Source organism: Phocoena sinus, chromosome 3 (genome assembly GCF_008692025.1).
Source record: "Phocoena sinus isolate mPhoSin1 chromosome 3, mPhoSin1.pri, whole genome shotgun sequence".
Lineage (NCBI taxonomy): Eukaryota > Metazoa > Chordata > Mammalia > Artiodactyla > Phocoenidae > Phocoena > Phocoena sinus.
The window spans coordinates 110,355,857-110,382,252 of NC_045765.1; the positions used below are offsets into that span (position 1 = coordinate 110,355,857).

The 26,396-nt window shown below is 37.8% G+C and overlaps 1 protein-coding gene across 1 annotated transcript in view; it reads right to left on the reverse strand.

The window, feature by feature from the left end:
• Positions 1–362: 362 nt before the first annotated feature.
• JMY (junction mediating and regulatory protein, p53 cofactor) overlaps positions 363–26,396 on the reverse strand; it is a 73,671-nt gene continuing 47,637 nt past the window's right edge. Inside the window, exons 6-11 of the mRNA XM_032627739.1 lie at positions 25,824–26,011; positions 23,409–23,495; positions 12,750–12,845; positions 10,969–11,560; positions 9,571–9,878; positions 363–5,617 (exon numbers count right to left, since the gene is read on the reverse strand). Coding sequence (XP_032483630.1) covers positions 9,574–9,878; positions 10,969–11,560; positions 12,750–12,845; positions 23,409–23,495; positions 25,824–26,011 — 1,268 coding nt within the window. The 3' untranslated portion in view covers positions 363–5,617; positions 9,571–9,573. The remainder of the gene's footprint in view (positions 5,618–9,570; positions 9,879–10,968; positions 11,561–12,749; positions 12,846–23,408; positions 23,496–25,823; positions 26,012–26,396) is intronic.

Here is a 26,396-nt window from a genome sequence, read left to right on the forward strand (position 1 = left end):
CACAGAAAAACTATCTAGTAATCAAAGCCCTCTGTTTAGTTTCAGATATATTTATGGAGGGAATACATGGAAGTAAAGGCCCTTCCTTGGGAGAAGTGTCTCCCTTAATCTCCCCCAATTTAGAGGATCACAAATTGCTAAAAAAATGAAAGGCATTTAAGGACCTTCCAACTTTGGAGGTCAACATTTCTAAACCATATTTTGTTACAAACGGGGGCTGGGAAGAGGCAGAAGCACAGGGGTGGAGAGTCTGAATCCTGTTCATCGTGTGGTAACAAATGCACAACTCGCTATGCTCCTTCTTATTAGAAATGAAGTGACATCATATTCCACCACTGCTATTTTAAACAAACAAAATGAGCTCAACTCAATAAATATCTTTTATTAAAGAAAAAAGGAATATTGTTAAGCACCAAAACTGTGTTGTTATATTGCATGTACAAGAAGAGAAAGGGGATTGCAATACTTAGTGTACAAGTACTTTGAAGTCGTGAGTGTAAAAAACATGAAATACAAAGCGATACAATAATTACAATGCAGAAAGTTGCACTAAAGAGCAAAAGGCAACAGTCAAAACCATTACTGGAGATTTCATAGTATTGCTCTAAATGCTTGCTTAGTTTTTTTTCTTTGTACTTTTAATACTTTAGAATGTTAACTGAGCATATTTAAGTACTGTAAAATGTGCAGGAGTTGTCACTTACATTCTGCACACTGTCCATTTAGTGTAACGGTGTTAAAGCCATCCTGAAAAGCCAAGCACAGTGTGCTAGTGTTTTGCTTAATATTGCACAAAGCTAGTAAGTGGTGAATTGGTTTGCCATTAAAATTTTCATTTAACCAGAAAGGCTAAAAGAACATACCAGTTTCATTCGCCCTAATGGGCTTTTATTCATGCAAAAGGATCTGTAGCCTTCGATTTTTCATAAATTATACATTATGGTTTCACACTTTGCAAGACATATAGTACAATAAGAAATACAATGGAACAGTGGGGATTCTGTCCAAGTCGAAAAAGTCACAAGTCACTTGCATGGGTTGTACTGTCTACCCTTCTTTGGTCACAAATGAAGGGAAAATGTCATCCTGTGATTATGAAGAATTCTTAAAACCAATATAATTAGTACTGGGAAAAGCTGGAATAACCTGTTGCACTCTTTGATAGTTAACCACAGAACATGCAAATTAAAAAAAAAAATTCCCTTGTTAAAACCGAACTCTTTAACCAACACCCACACCTTTAGTATACCTCTCAAATCACTTACCACAGACTTTCCTTAACTCACCAATTGGAGCCTCTCTTAGTCATACCTGACCAAAAAACCCAAAACTTTCTCTTAATCCTCAAAACAAATGACTGCTTTGAGATTCAGTATAAGATAACATTGATAAAATATTTAATGTATCAGCCTCAGAAGTATTTTCTGTACATGCACCTTACAGTGGCATAATAAATGTGTTTGGAGAAGGGGAGAGACACATGAATTTGGATTTCCATCAATCAAGTCCCTCAAATACCAAGCTGTACATTTACTGTGGGTAAAACAGAAAATTTCAGAATGAACATATCTTTGAAATAATTCAATGGGCAAACAGACACACACACATGGAATCCAGACTCCCTCTTGCCTTTAAAAATCCTTTACATAGATGATAGTTTAGGCAGCAATATAAACTCGTTTTGTAGGAAAAACTTTTAAGTTAGACTATATTTATAGGATAAAAAATACCACTGCTTCATTTTACAAAGCAATTAAGCAGAGACTTTAATGTGCTTTAAATAAAGAGCACTTTGCAGCAAAGTTCAGAAATAACTACTGCATTGTTCAGTAGCACTAAACGAATGCAACATGCTCCAATAGTAAGGTGCTTCTACTTTCTTACCTCTCTTCCATCTAAAAATCAATCTTGTGGTCGATCCTCTAAGCATAGTTGTTCTTCTATGCTAAGCAATAAATGGGAAATAAAATCTATTTAAAATGCACATTTTATATTATTTAAACTCAGTGCAAGAATTAGGTAAAACTTGTTCAGGTTTCTGCTATCACTATCAAATGGATGCATGTTAACAATGCATCTGCCACAGTTTTTAAATGTTTTACAGCTGTTCAAAAAGACTTTTTACAAATAACCTGGTATAAGTATATGAAATTTCAACTCCCTGATAAGGCCTTTAGGGACCCATTAGCACTTTACAGGTTGGTATCTGATGTTAAGTACATAATAATTAAATTATAGAGGTTAAAAAAACAAGCTCGTATTTAGTGAAAGAAAAGCTTTCCTTATGCACACACGCAATGAATGCAATTTAAAAATGGAGTCTTAGGGAATGTATAGATTTAAATTCTATTAATTGTATACTGGTCCCATTCCAAACAGAGAGGGTACTGCCCATTGATTTTTGTCCCACTGATACAAGAGTTTTAATTCTTAGTGTCTGCTATGGCCAAAGTATGCTTTACAATCTAACACATCACATTTTATGACATAGAGACGTCATGCCACATGTTAACAAATATTGCTACATAGTTCAGCTTTGTAGAAGCAAGGCTCCCCCACCCCCATTATATAGAGTAGAAAACATTCTGTGGGTTCGCATAATGAGAAAAGCCCCCATATTCTCACTGTGGAAATACTACACCTGATGAACTGTTAGAGCTGTGTATTTTATAGAAATGTTTCCGTTCCACAATGAAGAACTAAAGAATGATTGTTTTTATACCGCTCACAAACTCAGTAAACCTATAAAATATACACGAAGTGAGCAATTCTCATCTTTTAAAATTCCTCTTTAGCTAGGTATTTCTTCCTCATACTGCTACCCTACAGGACCACCAGGATTTTAAGTCATTAGGAATACCTTTCCTATACAGGCCACCTTGATTATATATCCATGATTTTAGTCGTATTAGTAGAAGAGATGTTCAAAATTGACATTCAAGTGAGCAGTAACATTAACCACCAGACATCCAGGTCATCACCTACTTGTTTCCCTATTTTAAGTATGCTGCAGTTGAGACTAGATTGGTAAATTAACTGCTAAATTGATTCAGCATAAGCAAGCAGCTGTTTGTAGATTCTTGATACAGAAATGATACATTAACAGAAATATAACTGTCAAGTATTTTAAACCATATAAGTAGTACAGGCAAATTTGGGACTGGAAACATGATCATATATAAGTACCATCATAACAATATATACAAATTTTATACCAAGGACAAAGATGCTCATTTTATTAGGGGCAAGAATAAGAAGGAAACCATGCTTATATAATTTTTGTTGGGCTCTAAAACTGCTTTTTAATTGACATGTGGATTCAACTGGACACATGGACTGTAGTTATCTGAAATTCTAATATTTGTGAGAACTCCAAAGGTTGATGACCTATAGTAACATGTAATTTTGTGGAAGGAGGAACCTGAATCCAGAGGAAGGGAAGTGGATGTGTTGGAGAGAAAGTTGCTACCAGAGAATGAGCACAGGGGTTGCTAATGAGGCTCTACAAGTGTGAGGACAACCTTCAAGGAGTGCTGTGGTGGGGTATGCTTCTAGCTGTGGATACACTCCTGAAGGATTCATGCAGATCTGAACACCCTGCATTCTTTGCTAGAGACTCATTACAACATGGCTCAGGAGAACAGATTATACGACCCTTTTAAAAGTGAGCATTGTCTCTTAATGGAATCCCAGCTATAACACTAAGTGGGTAGCAATTTCCTCTAGACATATTAAGGTTCCAGTGCTTCTGCTGTCAATAATGACATAAGATCCTCCTGTATTTTTCTAAATGTCAATAAATGAAACAAAACTGAAAAAACTGTTATGAACAAGCATCCAAAGGCATAAAATAGATACGTGACTTAAGATTTGCAAATTTGCTTTAAAAATTTTTTTCAAATATATCAATCAAATCAATCATTCTTTAGGTTAAAAGGCATGTTTCAATGCGTTGCTGAAGGTGTGTTACAAAAATCTATAACCCATCCCCACTGTAATCAGGGGACTGAGATTAATTTTATATTAGATCTGTATTCCTAATATTCTCAGACAAGGTGTAAGAATGAGGCTAGAATAAAGCCAATATATTGTGAAAATGCTCATATTCTCATCAATAAACATAGTCAATATTTAAGCAGATTTTGTTTTATATAACCTGTTGCCAGAAAATTTTCTCCATAATTATTTTAAAGGAAATAACATTTTCAAGTAACAAAGGTGTGAGCATTTTTGTCCTTCAGGATCACTAATTCAGATACATTTGAGGGCTTTTACTTCAGGACTGCTTTCTGGGTCTAGGCCAGAGAATTGCCTCATAAGAAAGAAAGTTCATTTTGGTATGTCAGCCATTCATATAATGGCCAAGACCTGTCTTACACAGAATTACACTCTACAGAGTACTGTAAACTGGGTCCAACATATCTACCTTCATTCAAGCCCACAACAGTCCTGCTGAGAATTCGTATCAGCTCCATGCATTCTTCAGGACTCCATTACAGCAAAATCAGCACCTAGAGCTACATACATATGTTTAAGAATTTAGTGACGATAACAAAGCCTCTCTCCCAAAATTCAACTCCAAGCATGTGAAATGCCAGCCAAAGAGGCTTTTCTGCCCGTCTACTTTCTGTAAATTTGTAGAGCACGTTTTTTTTTTCCATTGTGGAGCATAAAAATAAAAACAAATGGTGCATGTTAAAAAAGACTTAAGATCTGCATCCCTACTATTGAATCCTGATTTTTGATTCTCAATAGGAAAGTCATGTTGAGTTATAGTAATCAAGCAATAGTTCAAACAAAGACTAAAAATAATTTGCAATATCAAATTACAAAGTATTGCTTCCCATAAACAATGCTGCACATAAAATTCAAACTATTATAAATTCACAGTTATGAAGGGCTATTTAAAAGCATGGAAATTTTTACTCTGAAACCTTACAAATTCTAAGTGTGTGGGATTCTAAAAATAGGTCATGTTAAATGTATCACGTTGTGGTAAACACATTTATAGGTGTATCTCCATGGTTATGTATCTTTTCAGATGTTGTGGAACATCTTTATGAAAATTCCTTTGTAGATGAGTAATGTGGGAATTATCAGTGCATTTCCATCTGATTTCTTCCAATTCCTGCCCTATAGCTATCATGATTAACTTCTTTTTCAGAATGTCACACTATTTAAGCTGATATGGAAGAAGCTCTGTATTCTGGGCAGATGACTATTCAGTGCACTGAACGATGGATTTCAAAGCAATCTCAACGCAGCTCACAGTAGATCTGTCAACCCAGTGTTCTTCCAACTCATAGCGACTCCTAGCTTTACTGGCCACTACAAGGATGTAAATGGGTAGACAGGTGGAGAAGGTGCTTAAAAAACAGGAATCTTCACAAGGCCTTTTCTCCGTTGCAGTCAGGAACATTGCACATCTAAAACTCATGTTAACCACCATCTGTTGGAATGACTGGAAAAGTGATAACTTGCCAATTGTGCTTCCTTTTTCACACATCTGAGCCAATACACTTTGGATCTAATGGAATCCAATTGTGGGACCACATGTTTACAATTTTGTAAGAGCCGATGTTCAACTGTAGGTATTTTTTTCATTCTGTTGAGTCACCTGTTTACAAACAAAGTAATACTGTATGTTAAAAAGGACAGCCTATTAAAGACAGTATGTATATATATTCCCTCATACCCTTCACAAAATCCAGTATGAACACTGATGGTTTTTTCTTTCAAATGACCTTTTTATATAGATGATGTATAAAAAACATCTTACAAAAGGATATGTTTGTATTCTTAAAAAAAAAGTAAAACAAAATTTGAACATGGATTTTGATCACTGTTGAAAGGTCATATGTCAAGATGACTATAGTTAACATTGCTGTGTGATATACAGGAAAGTAGCTAAGAGAGTAAATCCTAAAGAGTTCTCGTCACAGGAGAATATTTTTTATTTTCTCTCCTTTTTCTTTCTTTTCTTTAAGATGGATGTTGGCTGAACCTACTGTGGCAATCATTTCACAATATATGTAAATCAAACCATCATGCTGTACGCCTTAACCTTATACAGTGATGTACGCCAATTATTCTCAATAAAGCTGGGAAAAAGAGTTTTTTAAAAAGGTTGTATGTTAGATTCACTTTCACTTTTCTTCCTTTTACTCTTAACATTTATGTCAAAACTATACACTAAAAAGATAAATACAATCTAAAATCTTTGCCTCAAAAACTGTCAGTATAATAAGAGCTATCAAATGGCAAGTTTAAAATACACCAGAGAGAGTTGTCATTATAATTGAGATTTAGAGGACAGAGCTAGTACTGTCTTTAAATGGATGACTTTACCAGGACTTTGTAAAATTCAAAATAGTTGTGTTTGAGATCCATGCGCTGACCCACAGCACAGGAGAAACATATATATGGCCTACTTGTCAGATAAAAGCTGACATGTGGCTTTTGAGGACTTGAAATATGTCTAGCGTGACTGAGAAAGTGATTTGAATTTGACTTAAATTAAAATCTAAAACTCTGTAAAAAATACTTTTCCATTAAGCACAACTTGGTTGTTTTGGTACGACTGTTCAATGTAACCAATGAATACTTGGCATCCAAACTGAGATGGTGCTACTAGTAAGTGTAAAATACTCACCGGATTTTGAAGACTCAGTACCCAAAAAAAAAAAAAGTAAAGATATTGACAAGATACTCTTTTGGATATATCATTTAGTAAAATATTACTGGAATCAATTTCACCCATCACTTTTAACTTTTTTAATGTGGCTCACATTATATTTCTATCGGACACCATCATTATACTCATGAGTTTAAGAAGGACCCCACAGGAAACAAGTTAGAAATAATAAAAAGTCTATACAATTATATATATTCCCTTACATTTAGAAAACCCCTTCAAAGATACTATTACCTATGGCTAGGTCTGAGATGAGTTTTTAGAGGAGGATGAAGCTGAACATGTCCAGGACCTTCAGTTTTTATTTCATGAAGTTTTAAGAAATTAGTTCTTCAAAAACAAGTATGTAATTAATTATTTTGAATCTATAAGAAACCAATTAATAGGAAATACAAATTACAGCCTTTTTAGCCATCTGTAGAAAAGTGTCTAAAAGTTCAGAGCCTTTAAAAATGACTTCCTAGGGACTTCCCTGGTGGTTCAGTGGTTAAGACTCCACGCTCCCAGTGCAGGGGGCCTGGGCTCAACCCCTGGTCAGGGAACAAGATCCTGCATGCCACAACTAAGAGCCTGCATGCAACAGCTAAAAAGATCCCACATGCCGCAACTAAGACCCAGCACAGCCAAATAAATAAATAAATAAAATATTAAAAAAAAAAAAAAAGACTCCCTAAGACCACACACAGGCAGTGATATATAGCTCTTTATCAATGGCTGCTCAACTGGTAGGGATCACAACTAGTCTGTGGTTTGCTTCTGGTGTGGGATACATTTAGTCTTCAGTGACTTTGCCACTATCCCAGTTCATGCATTTTCTGGCAGTATTTCATTGTTCCTCTCCACATTATACTACATACACCAGCCATGAACAATCAGCCAAAAAAGGGGAAGGTTTTAGGCGATTTTCAGAGTGGTATTCATTATGGACATATTCTTAACACCTGACATAAGGTTAAATTAGCAGCCAAAAGCTGTAAGTAACATCCCAGCTACTTGAATATACGAAATGCATGCTTATGTGAAGGTCCAGCACTGGGATCACCTAATCAGTGCCAACATGGTAGCTTCTGGCATAGGTTTAGGGGTTTACTGAGAAGCTACATGCTGAAGGGGACAAGGCAAGAGGTAGCAAGCACTGTGAAGTGGGACACAATCTACAGTCATCCAGTGTGGGAAAGATTCCCAGTCAGGCACACCCGAGTCTCTAGACACACTCACACACTTGAGTGGACACATTTACATTCCTCTACAAAGCATGGTGTACATATGTACAAGCACAAATAGTTTGAAATTATTTGGGGATCCAAAAACAATAAGTGACCGATAATTAAGGCCTCTACAACTAACAGGAAGAAAGGGTGCCAACAGTCAAAAGACCCATGGCCATGGCAGACGGTGTTACTATCAGATGTTGGTTAGAGCACATGAACGTTAATTAACGCCCAACCACTCATCAAGATTTTCCATGCTTTCTGTTAAGCTACAGTGCAGATGCTGGTGGGGAGGGGTGGAGGTGGGGAGTGTGGAATTGGCACATTTTCCTGATGGACCCATGCCCAAAAGGGTAAAAACTGCTTTTAGTAATATTTTGATATATCCAAAATAGTATCTTCCAACATTTAATCAATATTTTAAAAACTAATGACACAGTTTCTGGGTTTTATCTTTTTGTAATAAGTCTTTAAAATCCAGATGTATGCCTACATATGTATCAGTTCCACTCTTTCAGAATCTTTGGGAGTGAAGGCCGTGAATATGCATTTTTAAAAATTTTTTTTTTTTTTTCGGTACACGGGCCTCTCACCGTTGTGGCCTCTCCCGCTGCGGAGCACAGGCTCCAGATGCGCAGGCTCAGCGGCCATGGCTCATGGGCCCAGCCGCTCCGCGGCATGTGGGATCTTCCTGGACCGGGGCACGAACCCGCGTCCCCTGCATCGGCAGGCGGACTCCCAACCGCTGCGCCACCAGGGAAGCCCGAATATGCATTTTTAGTAAGCTCCCCCCTGGTAGTTCTTAATATCAGGCACAGTGATTCTTCCTTTACCTACTCCCACCTACTTCCCCCTTTTGTAAAGCCCACAGAAACATATTCCATCAAGAGAGCATAATGATTAATAGAATATATTTGCATACTTTATATTTGCACAAATAATATTTCAGTTATGGTCATCAGCAATTTGATATACTATTTGATTTATAGCATGTGTTATCTTTACCAATTCTATGTAGTTAGCATAATTTGTGCCACATAACTATATAAATTAGCTTATTAAAGCGTAGTGGGGGACAGCTCTGTATTACCTTGGGAGAATGCCAGATGTGTACCAATTCCCACAGGGTACTCAATAAGATATGTATATTATGTCAGCTTCCATTTTATCTAGACAATGCAGTAATTACAATAAGCCCTAAATGATAAACTTTAAAGGCTTAGAAAGCTAAATAATCCGACAATGCAATGACTTTTCTAGATTCCCTTGTGGGCAGCTAACAAAACATCAAAATTCAATACGCATAACAGTTTGCAACTGAAATACCTAAGTTAGAAAAAACCTTTTCTGTTTTTTTAAAGCTAGAATAAGACTGTCACTTTACTAGAATAAGACTATCCTTTTTACTTGGGATATAGCTTGTACTGAAGAAATTTTTAATGAGCAGGATATAAAAAAACACAGCATTTACACAGGAACATCTCTGTACTTTTTTTGTTATGTTTCCAGAAACTACAGAAGTAAAACCTGAAGTTATGATCCAGGCTATAACTGAGCTGTATAATAAATAATGAACCTCAGATTCAATGACGTATAACAGACCTCATCATCCAATACAAAAGCTGTATTACTGGAACACTACTGAAGAAAAGTAAGACCATTTACTTGTTAGTTTTCCCAGTCTGTGCAAGGCAAAGCCTCCTCGTCATCCTCTGACTCAGGGGATGCTTCTTTGATTCTTCTAAGAGCTTCATGGATGCTCCGTGTTAGAGGGTCCGTGTCGGGCAGAAGCGTGAAGGATTCTCTCAAGACTTCCTTCTGTACCTTCTTCAATTTTACCCCCTTCCTTATTTGTGCCAAGATATTATTATCATCTTCATCAGGAAAAGGAGGCAGAGTTCGTTGTTCAACCTTTCTCAGATGAAAACTACCACGCTTCAAGGAAGCTAGCACCTCATCCATGGGTGAGCTCACTTTAGAAAATGAAAGAGAACAATTATGATTGCACTTAGAGTCAGGAACTGTATAACCTCCAGACTTTAGGACTGTAATAGCCCAGAATGCTAAAAATATATCTAGAGAAGGGACCATGAAGCATGGACACAACGTTGCCAGAACACAGGGGATACTAATTATGCTTGTTTAAAAAAATCCCAAGACCCAAATTCCATGTCAGGCATTACTGGTATTCCTATCATTTCTCATGTGAGAGAAGTGAGCAGATTGGGAGCTGGGGGGTGATCTTTAGTATTATTATGGGTGAGACTCCTAAAGAGTTTCCATAATGCAAAAGTCCAATCAAATTCAGACAGTGACTGCACTGCACATTTAATTTTAAAAAATTAAATTCTGGTTCATTATGGTGACTGTGTGTGTGTGTGTGTGTGTGTGGGTGTGTGTGTGTGTGTGTGTGTGTGTGTGTGTGTGTGTTTTTAATAACTGCTTTACATATGAAATTCTACTTGGGCTATGGTAAGAAATATTTTATAGGATGGTCTCTCAGATTAAAAAGTAATATACAAATAAAATGTTCTCTCCATGAATGCTAAAGCTCCTAAGGGCCAAAATTATTTGCTGTTTTCAAAAACATCTTTATTAAGGCATATCTGACATGCAATAAAATATACATATTACTCCCTATTCTTCTTTGCTTCTTTATAAAAGATATGCCAGAGTCCTCAATAAATATGTAGCCAAATGTTACATGGTTTTGCCAATGTTCTCCTGACCAGACAGCTTCCCTTTTCTTGTATTTCTGAGATTTAAAATCATATTGTAACACAAAAGGAGCCACATAATACATGTTACCAAATAGATCAAGTCAAAAGATATAATTTAAAAAGCATCGCTAAGAGCTCAAGCAGGTCCATATTTGTGTTTGTACACGTGTGCAAACATGGGTTGGTAAGAATTCTGCCATGCTGAGACCCTGAAAACCTGTTTGCTATCAAATGATGTCCAAAAATAAAATGTTTAAAGCTTTGTAATGTCCTAGGAAATAAACAGTCCTTTAACTACATGCCTCAGTCAACAGATGAACTCAAAAATCTTTTTTTAACTCACCTCTCTTCCTCTGCAAACCTTCAGCAGTCTTTTTGAGCTTCTTCCTGGCACTGACGAGCTGGCTGCTGTCGAAGAGGTGTGCTGAGGGGGCACTAGCTGACTCTGGGATCCTCTTCTCGTTCCCCTCCACTCTAGGCAGACCTTCCTCCAGTGTCTCTGGGGCCCCGTCTTTACCGACAGGCAGAGGCGGTGGTGGTGGAGGAGGAGGAGGTGGCGGGGGAGGTGCCGGAGGAAGAGGTGGGGGGAGTGGATCTGCTGTGGCAGAACCTGGTTTAGGGTCAATCTTACTCAGAAGTGGAGGAGATGTGGCGGGAGGCGGTTCAGAGGTAACACCACCGGGAGGTAACGAAGTAGCTTCAAGTTGTGCTGATGAATTGTCTTCAAGCTGTGTGAGGCTTTGGGCTTCTGTTGTCTGTGATGACCCGAGCTTGCCCCTTCCTCCCTCCACTCCCTCACTTTTCTCTTCTACCTGTAGCGCTCCTGGCAGAGGGTCACACTGGTCTTCACAGGACACGGGACTGGCTGCACTTCTTCTTCTTGCGTGAGCCAGTCGCAATCTGGTTGATTTAAGTATGACCTGGCCTGGGTATCTCTAAGAAATCAGAAGTCATTATAACTGGTTAGATTACAATTTATGAACAAATGGCTGTTTATTTTCTCCCTCCAATGCAAGATTTTATTTTAGAGCTTTTGTGATTTTTCAGGGAAAATATACTGAAAACCAAAATACCAAAATGTAATACCTTACAAATAATTATCACCAAATTCTTTATTATTTGCTTATCATCAAATCCTTCTCCCCTCTTATCCACTTAAGAGGTCAACTGTTCAGAATTACCACATGATTAAAGAAAGATCTTTAGTGAATAAAAAGTACTAATTTAAATGGGAAAATAGTAGCAGTGTAAAATAAAAAACAAATGATGTCAAATATATATATGCTATTGGTAGGCAGAAAGCTAAAAAACTATTCTTAGATTCTTACATGTATTTTCAAATGCTTACAGATAAAAAATTAAAACATTAATGTTCTTCAAAGGGTAACATGGCATTTTTTTAAAGCTCTGAAAACAATATATGCATTTTATGATAGAATAGAAGGAGAATGAATGAAATGTTTTGGAGTACTGATACACAGAACTCTCATTCTTTTACTATGGTAAAACCTAGCATTAATGCATTTGGCAGACCACATTTTCTTAACACAAAGCTTATCCTTGTGTTAAGGACCCCATTTCCACCCACCCCCACTCTTTCACTTGATCAAAAGCTCCCTTCACCTATAAGGAGACCCCTCAGAATAAAGAGTAGGAATAAGGCTCTTGAGTGCTGCTAAGAACCAGAACTACCTAGTTTAAGCACATTCCAAGGAAATGCTTAGCTGCTGTGATATCAGTGTCCAGAGTCATGGATAAGCCTGGCAAGAGAACTGCTGAAGCATTTCTCACGTATGTTGATCCACCCTCTAATTCTGCCATTGGCCAGATTATTACACCACAGTGTTGATGTACACAGAATTAATAACAAGTTGATGCTTAAAATGGACAGTCAGTTGTGAACTATTAAATTCAAGAGGAATGAATCCAGGCTTCCCAGAGGCCCTGACCATTCCTCTTCTATCACTGAAGTGGTAAGCCAAGGACTGCCATAACTAAAATTGTTTTCTAGATAATAAAGGGAAAATCAAGTTTTTCTCATAAAAGAAATCTTACAATAGGAGTATATATGTACCTCTGTTTAAAAAGCAATGAAAAATAATAAATTGACCATACTTTTACTACCTGTTTAAAGGTTCGAAGTCTATCCAGTGTTCTCTGTCTTTCTTGGCTAACCCAGGCACTTTTTCTTTCTTCTTCATCATGTAATTTTTCTCTTTTCTGGTTAAAAAAAAAAGTAATTCCATTACGATGTGTCCCATTATATTTTATCATTAATAGAAAAAAAGAGAGTTCTCCCAATATGTAAGCTGGATTACTCGAAAGAATGATGTATTAAGCAATGTTCTGTGGCAGGAAACACTATCAGTTTTAATTGAAATTACATTGTTGTTTCACTTTCTGCATGACCTACCAATTAAAAGACGTTTACTCTGTAAATATTTTCTCTGAACTGAAAAATGTTTCATCTTTGGGGTTCTGGCTTGAACAATTTTATTATGCAATACTTGTAACTGCTATATTCTGCTAACTCAAATAGCTGACCTTAAAAACAAAAAATAACCACTTGGTCGGTGATTTAGATATTGTATATGGGTTGAGCCTGATGTTCTGCAGATAATGTCTACTATTACTGAACCCGTTCCTCTTGCCACAAATCTAAGTGTGTGTTTTAATACCTCATTCAATTTTTTTCCTTCCCATTCCCCAATCCCAAACCTCTTTGATTTTGTATTCCCAAACTGGATTAACAGTATCACCACCCACCCAATGTTGGCCAAGTTAAATACGAATTGCTCTTTCTAAAGGAAAGAAAGTGGAATTCTTGGCAGGAGGATAAAGAGTGGGAGTAGTGCTTTTGACAACCTCACTACTGAGGGTCAGGTGACAGACAGGTAGTTACCAATTAGGGAATGCACTGAAGAGTGCCACGATGGCCAACCACGTCCCCAGAGAGATGTAACTATCACATACAATACAGATTGGTTCCACTTTCTCTTGGTGAGGTGGGTTGAATCCTTTGTATATAAATCAGCCCATGGAACTTATGGTCAGGGTGCAGGGGCGTGCCAAGGGTGAGTAAAGATGAACATTCTTCCATCTCTTCTTATGGCAGGTCAAGAAGACCTTTCCCCTTTAGAGAGCTCCCACTTGGGGAGTCTTAAGAGAGTCGCAAAGGCCATTTATTAGTAGATAAAAAGTCACGTATCTCTCAGTAACAGTCCCAGATTGCTATATATAATCCTAAAGGTTTCCAGATGGGAAATTAAAGAAGATATGACCTGAGCTCTTCATTAAAAGACATAAAGGTCCCATGTAGAGTCTGTCCTTTATAGAGAAAAGCCCAGAATGGCTCAAGGACACAGTGAGGCAAGAACTTATCCCAACTCCTCACCCCTACTGCACACTCAGTTCCATTCACACAGCTGAGCCAACAAAAGGAAGGAACTGAAAAAATCTCATATTTACAACTGGTAACCACCTGGAATTGGGAGTGAGCTTGTACTTTCCCACGCTGGGATACATGCCATGGGATACTCAGGGACAAAGGGTCTTCTAAGGCCTATCGAGTGGCACTGGCTCAGAGATGAAGAGATTTTTCTATACTTAGAGTGTATTATCAAATGAATATAGTGCTTAGTACTTGAGGAAGAAATTAGGTGTCTAAGAGATATTCAGCATTTTCAAACTGTGAATCTGCATCTCTGAACATAATATACAAAGAGCTGAATGTGAAGTTCAGAAATAAAACTGATCGATCATTTTGCTGGTCTGTCAGCTGGTATAACCAGAGTCAGATCATGCTATTATCTTAAAGATCCCAAATGGAAAGAGAAAGTTTCAGACACGTTCAGGCATGAACTGATGGGTTTGTATGGACGTTTCATAGAGCACAGTATCGTATTTAAGAGCCTAGTGAGTAACAGGCCCCCTCTGGCTAGCTAGGGGAAAGTTATTTAACGAAGATAATTTACCCTTCTGTGACGGGCGGGGGCGGGGGGTGGTGGAGGGTGGGTAGGGAATACTGACTAGATGATGCTAGATGGTGACACAAGGGGCTTTGAGTTTCTGTTAACATTGTTTAACAAGCTGGTGCTAGCTGTATGCATATGTTCATCTAGTGAAAATTAAAACTTATGAGCCGTACACTTGTGTGTGTGATAAAGGTGGTTTAAAACCAGATTTGATCTAAGCCAACTTTCATTTTCCTCTAGCTTTGCATGTTAAGAAGAATTGATGATTAATGGATTCATTCTCCTACAGTGAGGTATTCCACCCAAAGTCGGTAGTAGGCAAAATTATAAGGCAAATGACATTCATCTTTCAGATTCCCCCAAATATCAATTTCCTCTTTTTACTCAACTTTGCCACGTAAAACTCTGAGAAAGGATTTGATACTCATTCATTCTAAAAGGCTAATTAGTCCCTCCATCCATAAAAATACTGGCATTTTATCAGAATCCAAAATCTTCACGCAATAAGGAACGCATTCTAAGTGTGGAGTTTAATCACAAGCTGACAGCGCAGGTGCCGATGGTGAGAGTAGGAGGCATTCTTATTCATTTAACTCTTAAGCTGGCCCACAGTCTGACTTTCCTTACAGAGCAGTTCCTGGCCCATGAAAACGGTACTGAACAATAAAAATACAATAAATTTGCTGTTGATTTCAGATGAATCTTACAGTTTACAGGTAGTTTGGCTACTCTTACGTGTTTAAATTCAAGAGTTTTAGCTAATATGTGCCGAAATGAGCTTGAAGGATAACATCAAAACCCCTACAGCAGCTAACGTCATTCTTAATCACAACAAATTAGAAGCCTTCTTAAGACCAGGAAAAGACAAAGAAGTCTCCTCTTATCACTCTTTCTTTTTTTTTTTTTTGGCGGTACGTGGGCCTCTCACTGCCGTGGCCTCTCCCGTTGCAGAATAACAGGCTCCAGACGTGCAGGCTCAGCGGCCATGGCTCATGGGCCCAGCCGCTCCGCAGCATGTGGGATCTTCCTGGACCGGGGCACGAACCCGTATCCCCTGCATCGGCAGGCGGACTCTCAACCACTGCGCCACCAGGGAAGCCCTCGCCACTCTTTTTCAACACCCTACTGGAAATCCTAGCTGACACAATAAGAAGAGCAAATAAAAGGTATACAGACTGCTACAAAATAACTAAACTGCCTTTATTTGCATAAGACCTGATTGTCTATATAGAAAATCTCAAAGAACCACCAAAAAAGCTACTAGAACTAATACACAATTATAACAAGACTGCAAGGTACAGGGATGACATATAAAAGCCAACTGCTTTCTAATGTAACAGCAATGAAACACTGGAATTATGAACCTTTTATATTACCCCTACAAAACTATTTACATTACCACACCCCAAAAAGCAGATAGATAAATTTAGGTATAAATCTAATAAAATGTGAACAAGATCAATGAAGCAAGCTATAACTCTTAGAAAAGAAACCAAAGAAGAATAAAGACATATTCCTTGTTCATGTATAGGAAGACTCAATACTAATAACATATCAATTATTGAGAGGGCAGACAGCAGAAGCAAGAAGAACTATAATCCTGCAGCCTGTGGAATGAAAACCACATTCACCGAAGATACACAAAATGAAAAGGCAGAGCACTATGTACCAGATGAAGGAACAAGATAAAACCCCGGAAAATCAACTAAATGAAGTGGAGATAGGCAACGTCCCAGAAAAAGAATTCAGAATAATGATAGTGAAGATGATCCAGGACCTCGGAAAAAGAATGGAGGCAAAGATCGAGAAGATGCAACAAATGTTTAATGAAGACCTAGAAGAATTAAAGAACAAACAGAGAATACAAAAACTGAAATGAAAAATACACTAGAAGGAATCAATAGCAGAGTAACTGAGGGAGAAGAACGGATAAGTGACCTGGGAGACAGAATGGTAGAATTCACTGCCACAGAACAGAATAAAGAAAAAAGAATGAAAAGAAATGAAGACAGCCTAAGAGACCTCTGGGACAACATTAAATGCACCAACATTCTCATTATAGGGGTCCCAGAAGGAGGAGAGAGAGAGAAAGAACCCGAGGAAATATTTGAAGAGATCATAGTCGAAAACTTCCCTAACATGGGAAAGGAAACAGCCACCCAAGTCCAGGAAGCACAACGAGCCCCAGGCAGGATAAATCCAAGGAAAAACACACTGAGACACACAGTAATCAAATTGACAAAAGTTAAAGACAAAGAAAAATTATTAAAAGATACAAGGGAAAAATGACAAATAACATACAAGGGAATCCCATAAGCTTAACAGCTGATTTCTCAGCAGAAACACTACAGGCCAGAGGGAGTGGCATGATATATTTAAAGTAATGAAAGGGAAGAAACTACAACCCAAGATTACTCTACCCAGAAAAGATCTCATTCAGATTTGATGGAGAAATCAAAAGCTTTACAGACAAACAAAAGCTAAGAGAATCTAGCACCACCAAACCAGCTCTACAAAACATGCTAAAGGAACTTCTCTAAGTGGGAAACAAAAGAAAAGGACCTATAAAATGAACCCAAAACAATTAAGAAAATGGTAATATGAACATACGTATCGATAATTACCTTAAATGTGAATGGATTAAATGCTCCAACCAAAAGACATAGGCTGGCTGAATGGATACAAAGACAAGACCCGTATATATGCTGTCTACAAGAGACCCACTTCAGACCTAGGGACACATACAGACTGAAAGTGAGGGGATGGAAAAAAAAGATATTCCATGCAAATGGAAATCAAAAGAAAGCTGGAGCAGCAATACTCATATCAGATAAAATAGACTTTAAAATAAAGACTATTACAAGAGACAAGGAAGGACACTACATAATGATCAAGGGATCAATCCAAAAAGAAGATATAACAATTATAAATATATATGCACCCAACATAGGAACACCTCAATACATAAGGAAAATGCTAACAGCTATAAAAGAGGAAATCAACAGTAACACAACAATAGTGGGGGACTTTAACACCTCACTTACACCAATGGACAGAGCATCCAGACAGAAACCTAATAAGGAAACACAAGCTTTAAATGACACAACAGACCAGATAGATTTAATTGATATTTATAGGACATTCCATCTGATAACAGATTACACTTTCTTCTCAAGTGTACACAGAACACTCTCCAGGACAGATCACATCTTGGGTCACAAATCAAGCCTTGGTAAATATAAGAAAACTGAAATCATATCAAGCATCGTTTCCAACCACAATGCTATGAGATTAGAAATAAATTACAGGGAAAAAACCGTAAAAAACACAAACACATGGAGGCTAAACAATACGTTACTAATAACCAAGAGATCACTGAAGAAATCAACAGGAAATCAAAAAATACCTAGGGACAAATGACAATGAAAACGCAATGATCCAAAACCTATGGGATGCAGTAAAAGCAGTTCTAAGAGGAAAGTTTATAGCAATACAATCCTACCTTAAGAAACAAGAAAAATGTCAAACAATCTAACCTTACACCTAGAGAAAGAAGAACAAACAAACCCAAAGTTAGTAGAAGGAAAGAAATCATAAAATCAGATCAGAAATAAATGAAATAGAAACAAAGAAAACAATAGCAACGATCAATAAAACTAAAAGCTCGTTCTTTGAGAAGATAAACAAAATTGATAAGCCTTTAGCCAGACTCATCAAGAAAAAGAGAGGACTCAAATCAATAAAATTAGAAATGAAAAAGGAGAAGTTACAACAGACACCACAGAAATACAAAGCATCCTAGGAGACTACTACAAGCAACTCTATGCCAACAAAACAGACAACCTGGAAGAAATGGACAAATTCTTAGAAAGGTATAACCTTCCAAGACTGAACAAGGAAGAAATAGAAAATATGAACAGACCAATCACAACCAATGAAATTTAAACTGTGATTAAAAATCTTCCAACAAACAAAAGTCCAGGACCAGATGGCTTCACAGGTGAAATTCTATCAAATATTTAGAGAAGAGCTAACACCCATCCTTCTCAAACTCTTCCAAAAAATTGCAGAGGGAGGAACACTCCCAAACTCATTCTATGAGGTCACCATCACCCTGATACCAAAACCAGACGAAGATACTACAAAAAAAGAAAATTACAGACCAATATCACTGATGAATATAGATGCAAAAGTCCTCAACAAAATACTAGCAAACAGAATCCAACAACAAATTAAAAGGATCATACACCATGATCAAGTGGGATTTATCCCCAGGATGCGAGGATTCTCCAATATACACAAGTCAATCAATGTGATATACCATATTAACAAATAGAAGAATAAAAAGTATATGATCATCTCAACAGATGCAGAAAAAGCTTCTGACAAAACTCAACACCCTTTTATGATAAAAACTCTCCAGAAAGTGGGCATAGAGGGAACCTACCTCAACATAAGAAAGGCCATATATGACAAACCCAAAACAAACATCATTCTCAAAGGTGAAAAACTGAAAGCATTTCCTCTAACATCAGGAATGAGACAAGGATGTCCACTCTCACCACTATTATTCAACATAGTTTTGGAAGTCCTAGCCATGGCAATCAGAGAAGAAAAAGAAATAAAAGGAATACAAACTGGAAAAGAAGAAGTAAAACTGTCACTGTTTGCAGATGACATGATACTATACATAAAGAATCCTAAAGATGCCACCAGAAGACTACTAGAGCTAATCAATGAATCTGGTATAAAGTTGCAGGATACAAAATTAATGCACAGAAATCTCTTGCATTCCTATATGCTAACAACAAAAGATCAGAAAGAGAAATTAAGGAAACAATCCCATTCACCACTGCAACAAAAAGAATAAAATACCTAGGAATAAACCTACCTAAGAAGGTAAAAGACCTGTACTCAGGAAACTATAAGACACTGATGAAAGAAATCAAAGATGACACAAACAGATGGAGAGATATATCATGTTCGTGGATTGGAAGAATCAATATTGTGAAAATGACTATACTACCCAAAGCAATCTACAGATTCAGTGCAATCCCTACCAAATTACCAATGGCACTTTTTACAGAAACAGAACAAAAAAAATCTTAAAATGTATGGAGACACAAAAGGCCCCAAATAGCCAAAGCAATCTGGAGGGGAGAAAACAGAGCTGGAGGAATCAGACTCCCTGACTTCAGACTATACTACAAAGCTACAGTAATCAAGACAATATGGTACTGGCACAAAAACAGATATATATATCAATGGAACAGGACAGAAAGCCCAGAGATAAACCCACGCACCTATGGTCAACTAATCTATGACAAAGGAGGTAAGGACATACAATGGAGAAAAGACAGCCTCTTAAGTGGTGCTGGGAAAACTGGACAGCTACATGTAAAAGAATGAAATTAGAACACTCTCTGACACCATACACAAAAATAAACTCAAAATGGATTAAAGACCTAAATGTAAGACCAGACACTATAAAACTCCTAGAGGAAAACATAGGAAGAACACCCTTTGACAAAAATCACAGCAAGATCTTTTTTGACCCACCTCCTAGAGTAATGGAGATAAAAACAAAAATAAACAAATGGGACCTAATGAAACTTCAAAGCTTTTGCACAGCAAAGGAAACTACAAACAAGATGAAAAGACAACCCTCAGAATGGGAGAAAATATTTGCAAACGAATCAATGGTCAAAGGATTAATCTTCAAAATATACAAGTAGTTCATGCAGCTCAATATTAAAAAAACAAACCCAATCAAAAAATGGGCAGGGCTTCCCTGGTGGCGCAGTGGTTGAGAGTCCACCTGCCGATGCAGGAGACACAGGTTCATGCCCCGGTCCGCGAGGATCCCACATGCCACGGAGCGGCTGGGCCCGTGAGCCATGGTCGCTGAGCCTGCGTGTCCAAAGCCTGTGCTCCGCAACAGGAGAGGCCACAACAGTGAGAGGCCCACGTACCGCAAAAAAAAAAAAGGGGGGGGGGGTGGCAGAAGACCTAAACAGACATCTCTCCAAAGAAGACATACAGATGGCCAAGAGGCACATGAAAAGCTGCTCAACATCACTAATTATTAGAGAAATGCAAATCAAAACTACAATGAGGTATCACCTCACACCAGTTAGAATGGGCATCATCAGAAAATCTACAAACAACAAATGCTGGAGAGGGTGTGGAGAAAAGGGAACCCTCTTGCACTGCTGGTGGGAATGTAAATGGATACAGCCACTATGGAGAACAGTATGGCGGTTCCTTAAGAAACTAAAAATAGAATTACCATATGACCCAGTATATACTGGGCATATACCCAGAGAAAACCATAATTCAAAAAAGCACATGCACCCCAATATTCATTGCAGCACTAATTACAACAGCCAGGTCATGGAAGCAACCTAAATGCCCATCGACAGATGAATGGATAAAGAAGTTGTGGTACATATATACAATGGAATATTACTCAGCCATTAAAAAGAAACGCAATTGAGTTATTTGTGGTGAGGTGGATGGAGCCAGAGTCTGTCATACAGAGTGAAGTAAGTCAGAAAGAGAAAAACAAATACTATATGCTAACACATATAGAAGGAATCTAAGAAAAAAAATGTCATGAAGAACCTAGGGGTAAGACACCAATAAAGACACAGACCTACTAGAACATGGAGTTGAGGATATGGGGAGGGGGAAGGGTAAGCTGGGACGAAGTTAGAGAGTGGCATGGACATATGTACACTACCAAACGTAAAATAGATAGCTAGTGGGAAGCAGCTGCATAGCACAGGGAGATCAGCTCGGTGGTTTGTGACCACCTAGAGGGGTGGGATAGGGAGGGTGTGAGGGAGGGAGACGCAAGAGGGAAGAGATATGGGAACATATGTATATGTATAACTGATTCACTTTGTTATAAAGCAGAAACTAACACACCATTGTAAAGCAATTATACTCCAATAAAGATGTTAAAAAAAAAAAAGTTGTGGTACATATATACAAGGAACTATTACTCAGCCATAAAAAGGAACGAAATTGGGTCATTTGTAGAGATGTGGATGTACCTAGAGACTGTCATACAGAGTGCGGTAAGTCAGAAAGAGAAAAACAAATATCGTATATTAACGCATATATGTGGAATCTAGAAAAATGGTACAGATGAACCAGTTTCCAAGGCAAAAAAAGAGACACAGGTGTAAAGAACAAACGTATGGACACCAAGCGGGGAAAGCGGCACGTGGGGGGGGATGAATTGGGAGATTGGGATTGACATATATACACTAATATGTATAAAACAGATGACTTGTAAGAACCTGCTGTATAAAAAAAATAATATTAAAACAAACAAAAAAAACACTGCTCTTCGATATAATGTCAAAGAATGAAAAGGCAAGCCACAGATTAGGAGCAAGTATTTGCAACAGATATATCTGAAAGGGGCTATTATCCACAATAAGAAAATAAATAACCTTATTAAAAATGAACAAAATATCTAACACTTACTAAAGAAGAGGTAGAGACGGTAGATAAGCCTTGTGAGAACATGCCCAACATCCTACACCATTAGGGAACTGCAAACTAAAACAACTATGAGGTACCACTACACATGTATTAGAATGGCTAAATTCCAAAACACTGACAACATTAAATGGAGGATGTGGAACTCTAAAAAGGAACTCTAAATTCATTGCTAGTGAGAACGTAAAATGGTACAGCCACTTTGGAAGACAGTTTGGCAGCTTCCTACAAGGTAAGCATACTCTTCCCATAAGATCCAGCAATCACGCTCTTTGCTATTTTACCCAAAAGAGCTGAAAACTTAATGTGCACACAAAAACCTTCCCATATTATCAGCTTTATTCTTAAGTGTCAAAACTTGGAAGCAAGATGTCTTCACCAGGTGAATGGACAAATAAACTGTGGTATATCCAGACAATGGAATATTGTTCAGTGCTAAGAAATAATCTACCATGCCATGCAAATACAAAGAGGAACCTTAAGTGCAAATTACAAGTTACATAAGCCAATATGAAACAGCTACATATAGGGTTCCAATTAAACATTAGGGGGAAAGGCAAAACAAAAGATCAGTGGTTGCTATGAGTTTGTGGAGAGAGGGGTATGAAAAGGTGGAGCACAGGGAATTTTTAGGGCAGTGAAAATATTCTGTATGATACTATAATGGTGGATTCATGTCAGTATATATTTAGCAAAAACAATAGAATGTACAGAACAAAGGATGAACTGTGGACTTTGGGTGGTAATGATGTGCCAATGTTGGTTCAGACTGTAACAAATACACCACTCTTGTGTGGTACTGCACTGGTAGAGGAAGCTGTGCTAGAAGGAAGTATATACACAACTGGGCCTCTGAACCTGTGGGTTCCACATCCTTGGGTTCAAACAACCTCAGATTGAAAATACTCAGGGGGCAAAAAAAACCACAGAAGGTTCCAAAAAGCAAAACTCGAAGAATTTGCCTACTGGCAACTACTTACATAGCATTTACATTATATAAGGTATTACATGTAATCTAGAGATGAAGAATACAGGAGGATGTGCACAAGTTACATGCAAGTACTATGCTATTTTATATAAGGGACTGGAGCATCCACAGATTTTGGTGCGGAGGTTGGGGGAGTTGGAAGGGCAGGTGTCCTGGAACCAATTTCCCCATGGACACTGAGGAATGGCTGAACAGTGACTTACTGCTAACATCTAGCTGTAACATTTTCTTATTCTCTACAGATTTTATTCACTTTGAGATACGTAAAATTCGAAGTTTTATTCTAAGTCTTTCAGCATGCAAACTTACTAGTTGTACTGTGTGGTGGGTTCTATATTCATCTTCACTCCGAAGGCGCTGCTGGAATTTTTCATTGTGTTTTGCAATACAAATTTCCTATAAATACATGAAATGTGTTTTAATATAAGTGAAACCTGAAAGACTCAAAATCTAATTCAATTTGATAAATTAAATTTTAATCTTAACATATACCTACACAGCAAAATATCAAGTAAGCTACCTCTGGTTTCTCATCCGGAATATCGAAGCCAAATAATTAGGATCTTAAAAGATTCTTTTATTAAACTACTTAACATCTGTAGAATTCCTGATTTCTCCCTTTTTTTGGAAGGGAAGGAATGGGGCACGGTAGAGTGGAAGGGGGGTGTACCTAGATAGTCTCAAAAGTCTTTCAAATCTGAAGACTGTGGCCAGAAGATTCTAAGTATTATTGTACTCTTTAAACTAGTCTGAGCAAAAAAAGGACACATAACTCTTGACTTAAACTGTTTCTTAATCTTAAGTGCTTTCTGACGAATTAAAGAACATGATTTTGCCCGGATTGGTTTAAACAATATCATGAAATCTGAATCTTCTGATCATAGACTTCAGAGCTAAAAAAGAGACCTTAAAGACTAGAAAGTACAATAATAGCATGCTACAGATTTACATGAAAATAATATTAAGAGATATGTGCTCTTGACACATACCCTATCATCTGGCAACTTCCTCGTGGCACCATGCTAAGTCTTCATTTTCTCTGGGTCCTTCTGGAGAAGTCCTCCAGATAAACAGTTTCTAACACTCTCAAAGCTATACCAAAAGATTACTCTTATAACCTCGTTAAGTCATACATGAACAACCTTTCAGGCCAGGAAGCTGTATTTTAAAGCAGCTCTTTTATCTCCTTCCTATCTTTACCCACACTGCGTTGACTCTACTGCCTAACAAGTATTGATCACAGATTGAACCTGTCCAAGGCAGTCTCCAAGGGGGAGAAGTGGCATGATATAGTGATATAATGGCTCAGGCTTCCAAGTCACACAGACCTAGGATAGTATCCTGCTTTGACCCATACTAGCTGCTTTTCCTTAGGTAATTTATTTAACGACTGGAAGCCTTAGTTCCTTTGGTTATAAAATGAGGATACAAGTCTACAATTCCTTATCAAGAACAGAACTCAGATGTGTTTCAAAATTAATTTTTTTTTTTAATTTTAGAAAGATGATGTGTTGCATACACCATCTACTGCCCAGTAACTCCAGCAGGATCTGACACAACACCCCATAGTTAAGTATTACTGAGGTTTTTGCAGTGAAAACAGAAGAACAGTCAAAGTAAGTAGGACCAAGAAATGTTCACGTCTGGGTTTGCCACCAAATCAAGTATCAGAATGCTTTTTGGCTACTGGGAGAATAAAAGAAGATAACATACATAAAGAACAATGTTATTTCTATTATTCTTCTTGAAAAGTTTAATCACAAAGCATAGACCTCAAGTCCTCATGGCACAGCCAGAGACCGTCTTTGTTCTTTCAAGAGGAGAAGCAGGGCATGATTTACTTATAGCCAGAGAACTACCCCTGGGTATGAAATTCTATTGTGGGTGCCAGATTAACCACAGAGCCTGTGACCCTGGGGATGCTGACATGCAGACCACAAGGAATGTAGGGTGCTGTTACAAAGAGAGTCATTCTGATCTTTGGTAAAGTATGATCGATCTTTCTTCTCAGAACAGTGTTTCTAAGTTCTTCTCTTTCCAGCCTTCTTTTGTCATTCCTCCTTCCCTCTGCAGTTCTGTCACCTAAGCCATTGGATTTGGGGGTCTGGGAGCAGGGAAAGGGGAGGACAGGGGGTAAGACCATTCAGAGACCCTTGGCTGTGTGCCGTGATAGGTCACAGCAGACCAGAGGCTGCGGTGTAAATGGGCAGAATCTACAGGGCTGAGTTTCCCTACCTCAGATTTAGTTCAATATAAGAATGAAGAGTGACGAATATAGATTAAACTGGTACACACTTTTATATATAAATAAAGATTTCCTTGAAGACTGAGGTCAGAACCAGTCAACTTAATTGTAGAGCATCCCTGGCCTCCTTAAAATAAAAAGGAGCCGGGAATTGCATTACGTGGAATCCTGTAGTCATGATCAGAGTCACCTTTGGGTGGCTGAGGCAAACAGCATATCACCACTGGCTGTTCTAATGTGTTTAAGAGGGTAATGCTCAGACAGCCATATAATGTCAATATAATGGCCCAAGTATTGAGAAGATATAACTCTTAGTTTTAAAAGGTATGTATATTAGTGACAAATTGCATTAGAATTATTGGATATGGGTCAAAGATTAAGTGATGGAAAAATAAATAAATAAATAAAAGATTACTTAATGGAATAAAAGCAAGATGTAAAATTAAGGTTATATTCAATTAATATGTAACCTATTATACCTTTTTATTTCTGAGGTATGCTTTCTTGGCTGAAACCCGTCCACGTCTTGCCTCCAGCTGGCGTGCTTTCTGCTGAAGTTTCTGTAGCTCTTCTCTCTGTAAATGCACAGACACTGCCATCTCTTCCTTCTCCAGCATGGCCTCCATGCTTTCGTAAGTGTCATAGTATACCACTTCATCTCTCTTTTCTGTTACAAAACAGCAACAAGGGGTAGTGGTTAAGAGCATGGGCTATGGAGCCAGACAGAACAGGGCTCTGATCCACTCACTGATTCTATAACCTCAGGCAAAGCCATTACCCCTTTGTAAAATAGTGATTAGGAAATATACCTCTTTGGGGGAATGTGTATGCCAGTGTCTGGCACATAGTTAAGTGCTCAATGCAAAATGCCAAGAACCTTGTCTCCCAAATAAAAAAATTTGAGAATACAGATTCTGGCTGAAGCAACAAAGCAAGTTACTTACAAAGTAAGTAGGAAGGAATAACATAGTTGCACTGCTACATCTACTAAATCACTTGTTTGACTTTACATTAAGTCTTCTTAGCCTCAACAGAAGAAATAAAACTGGTGT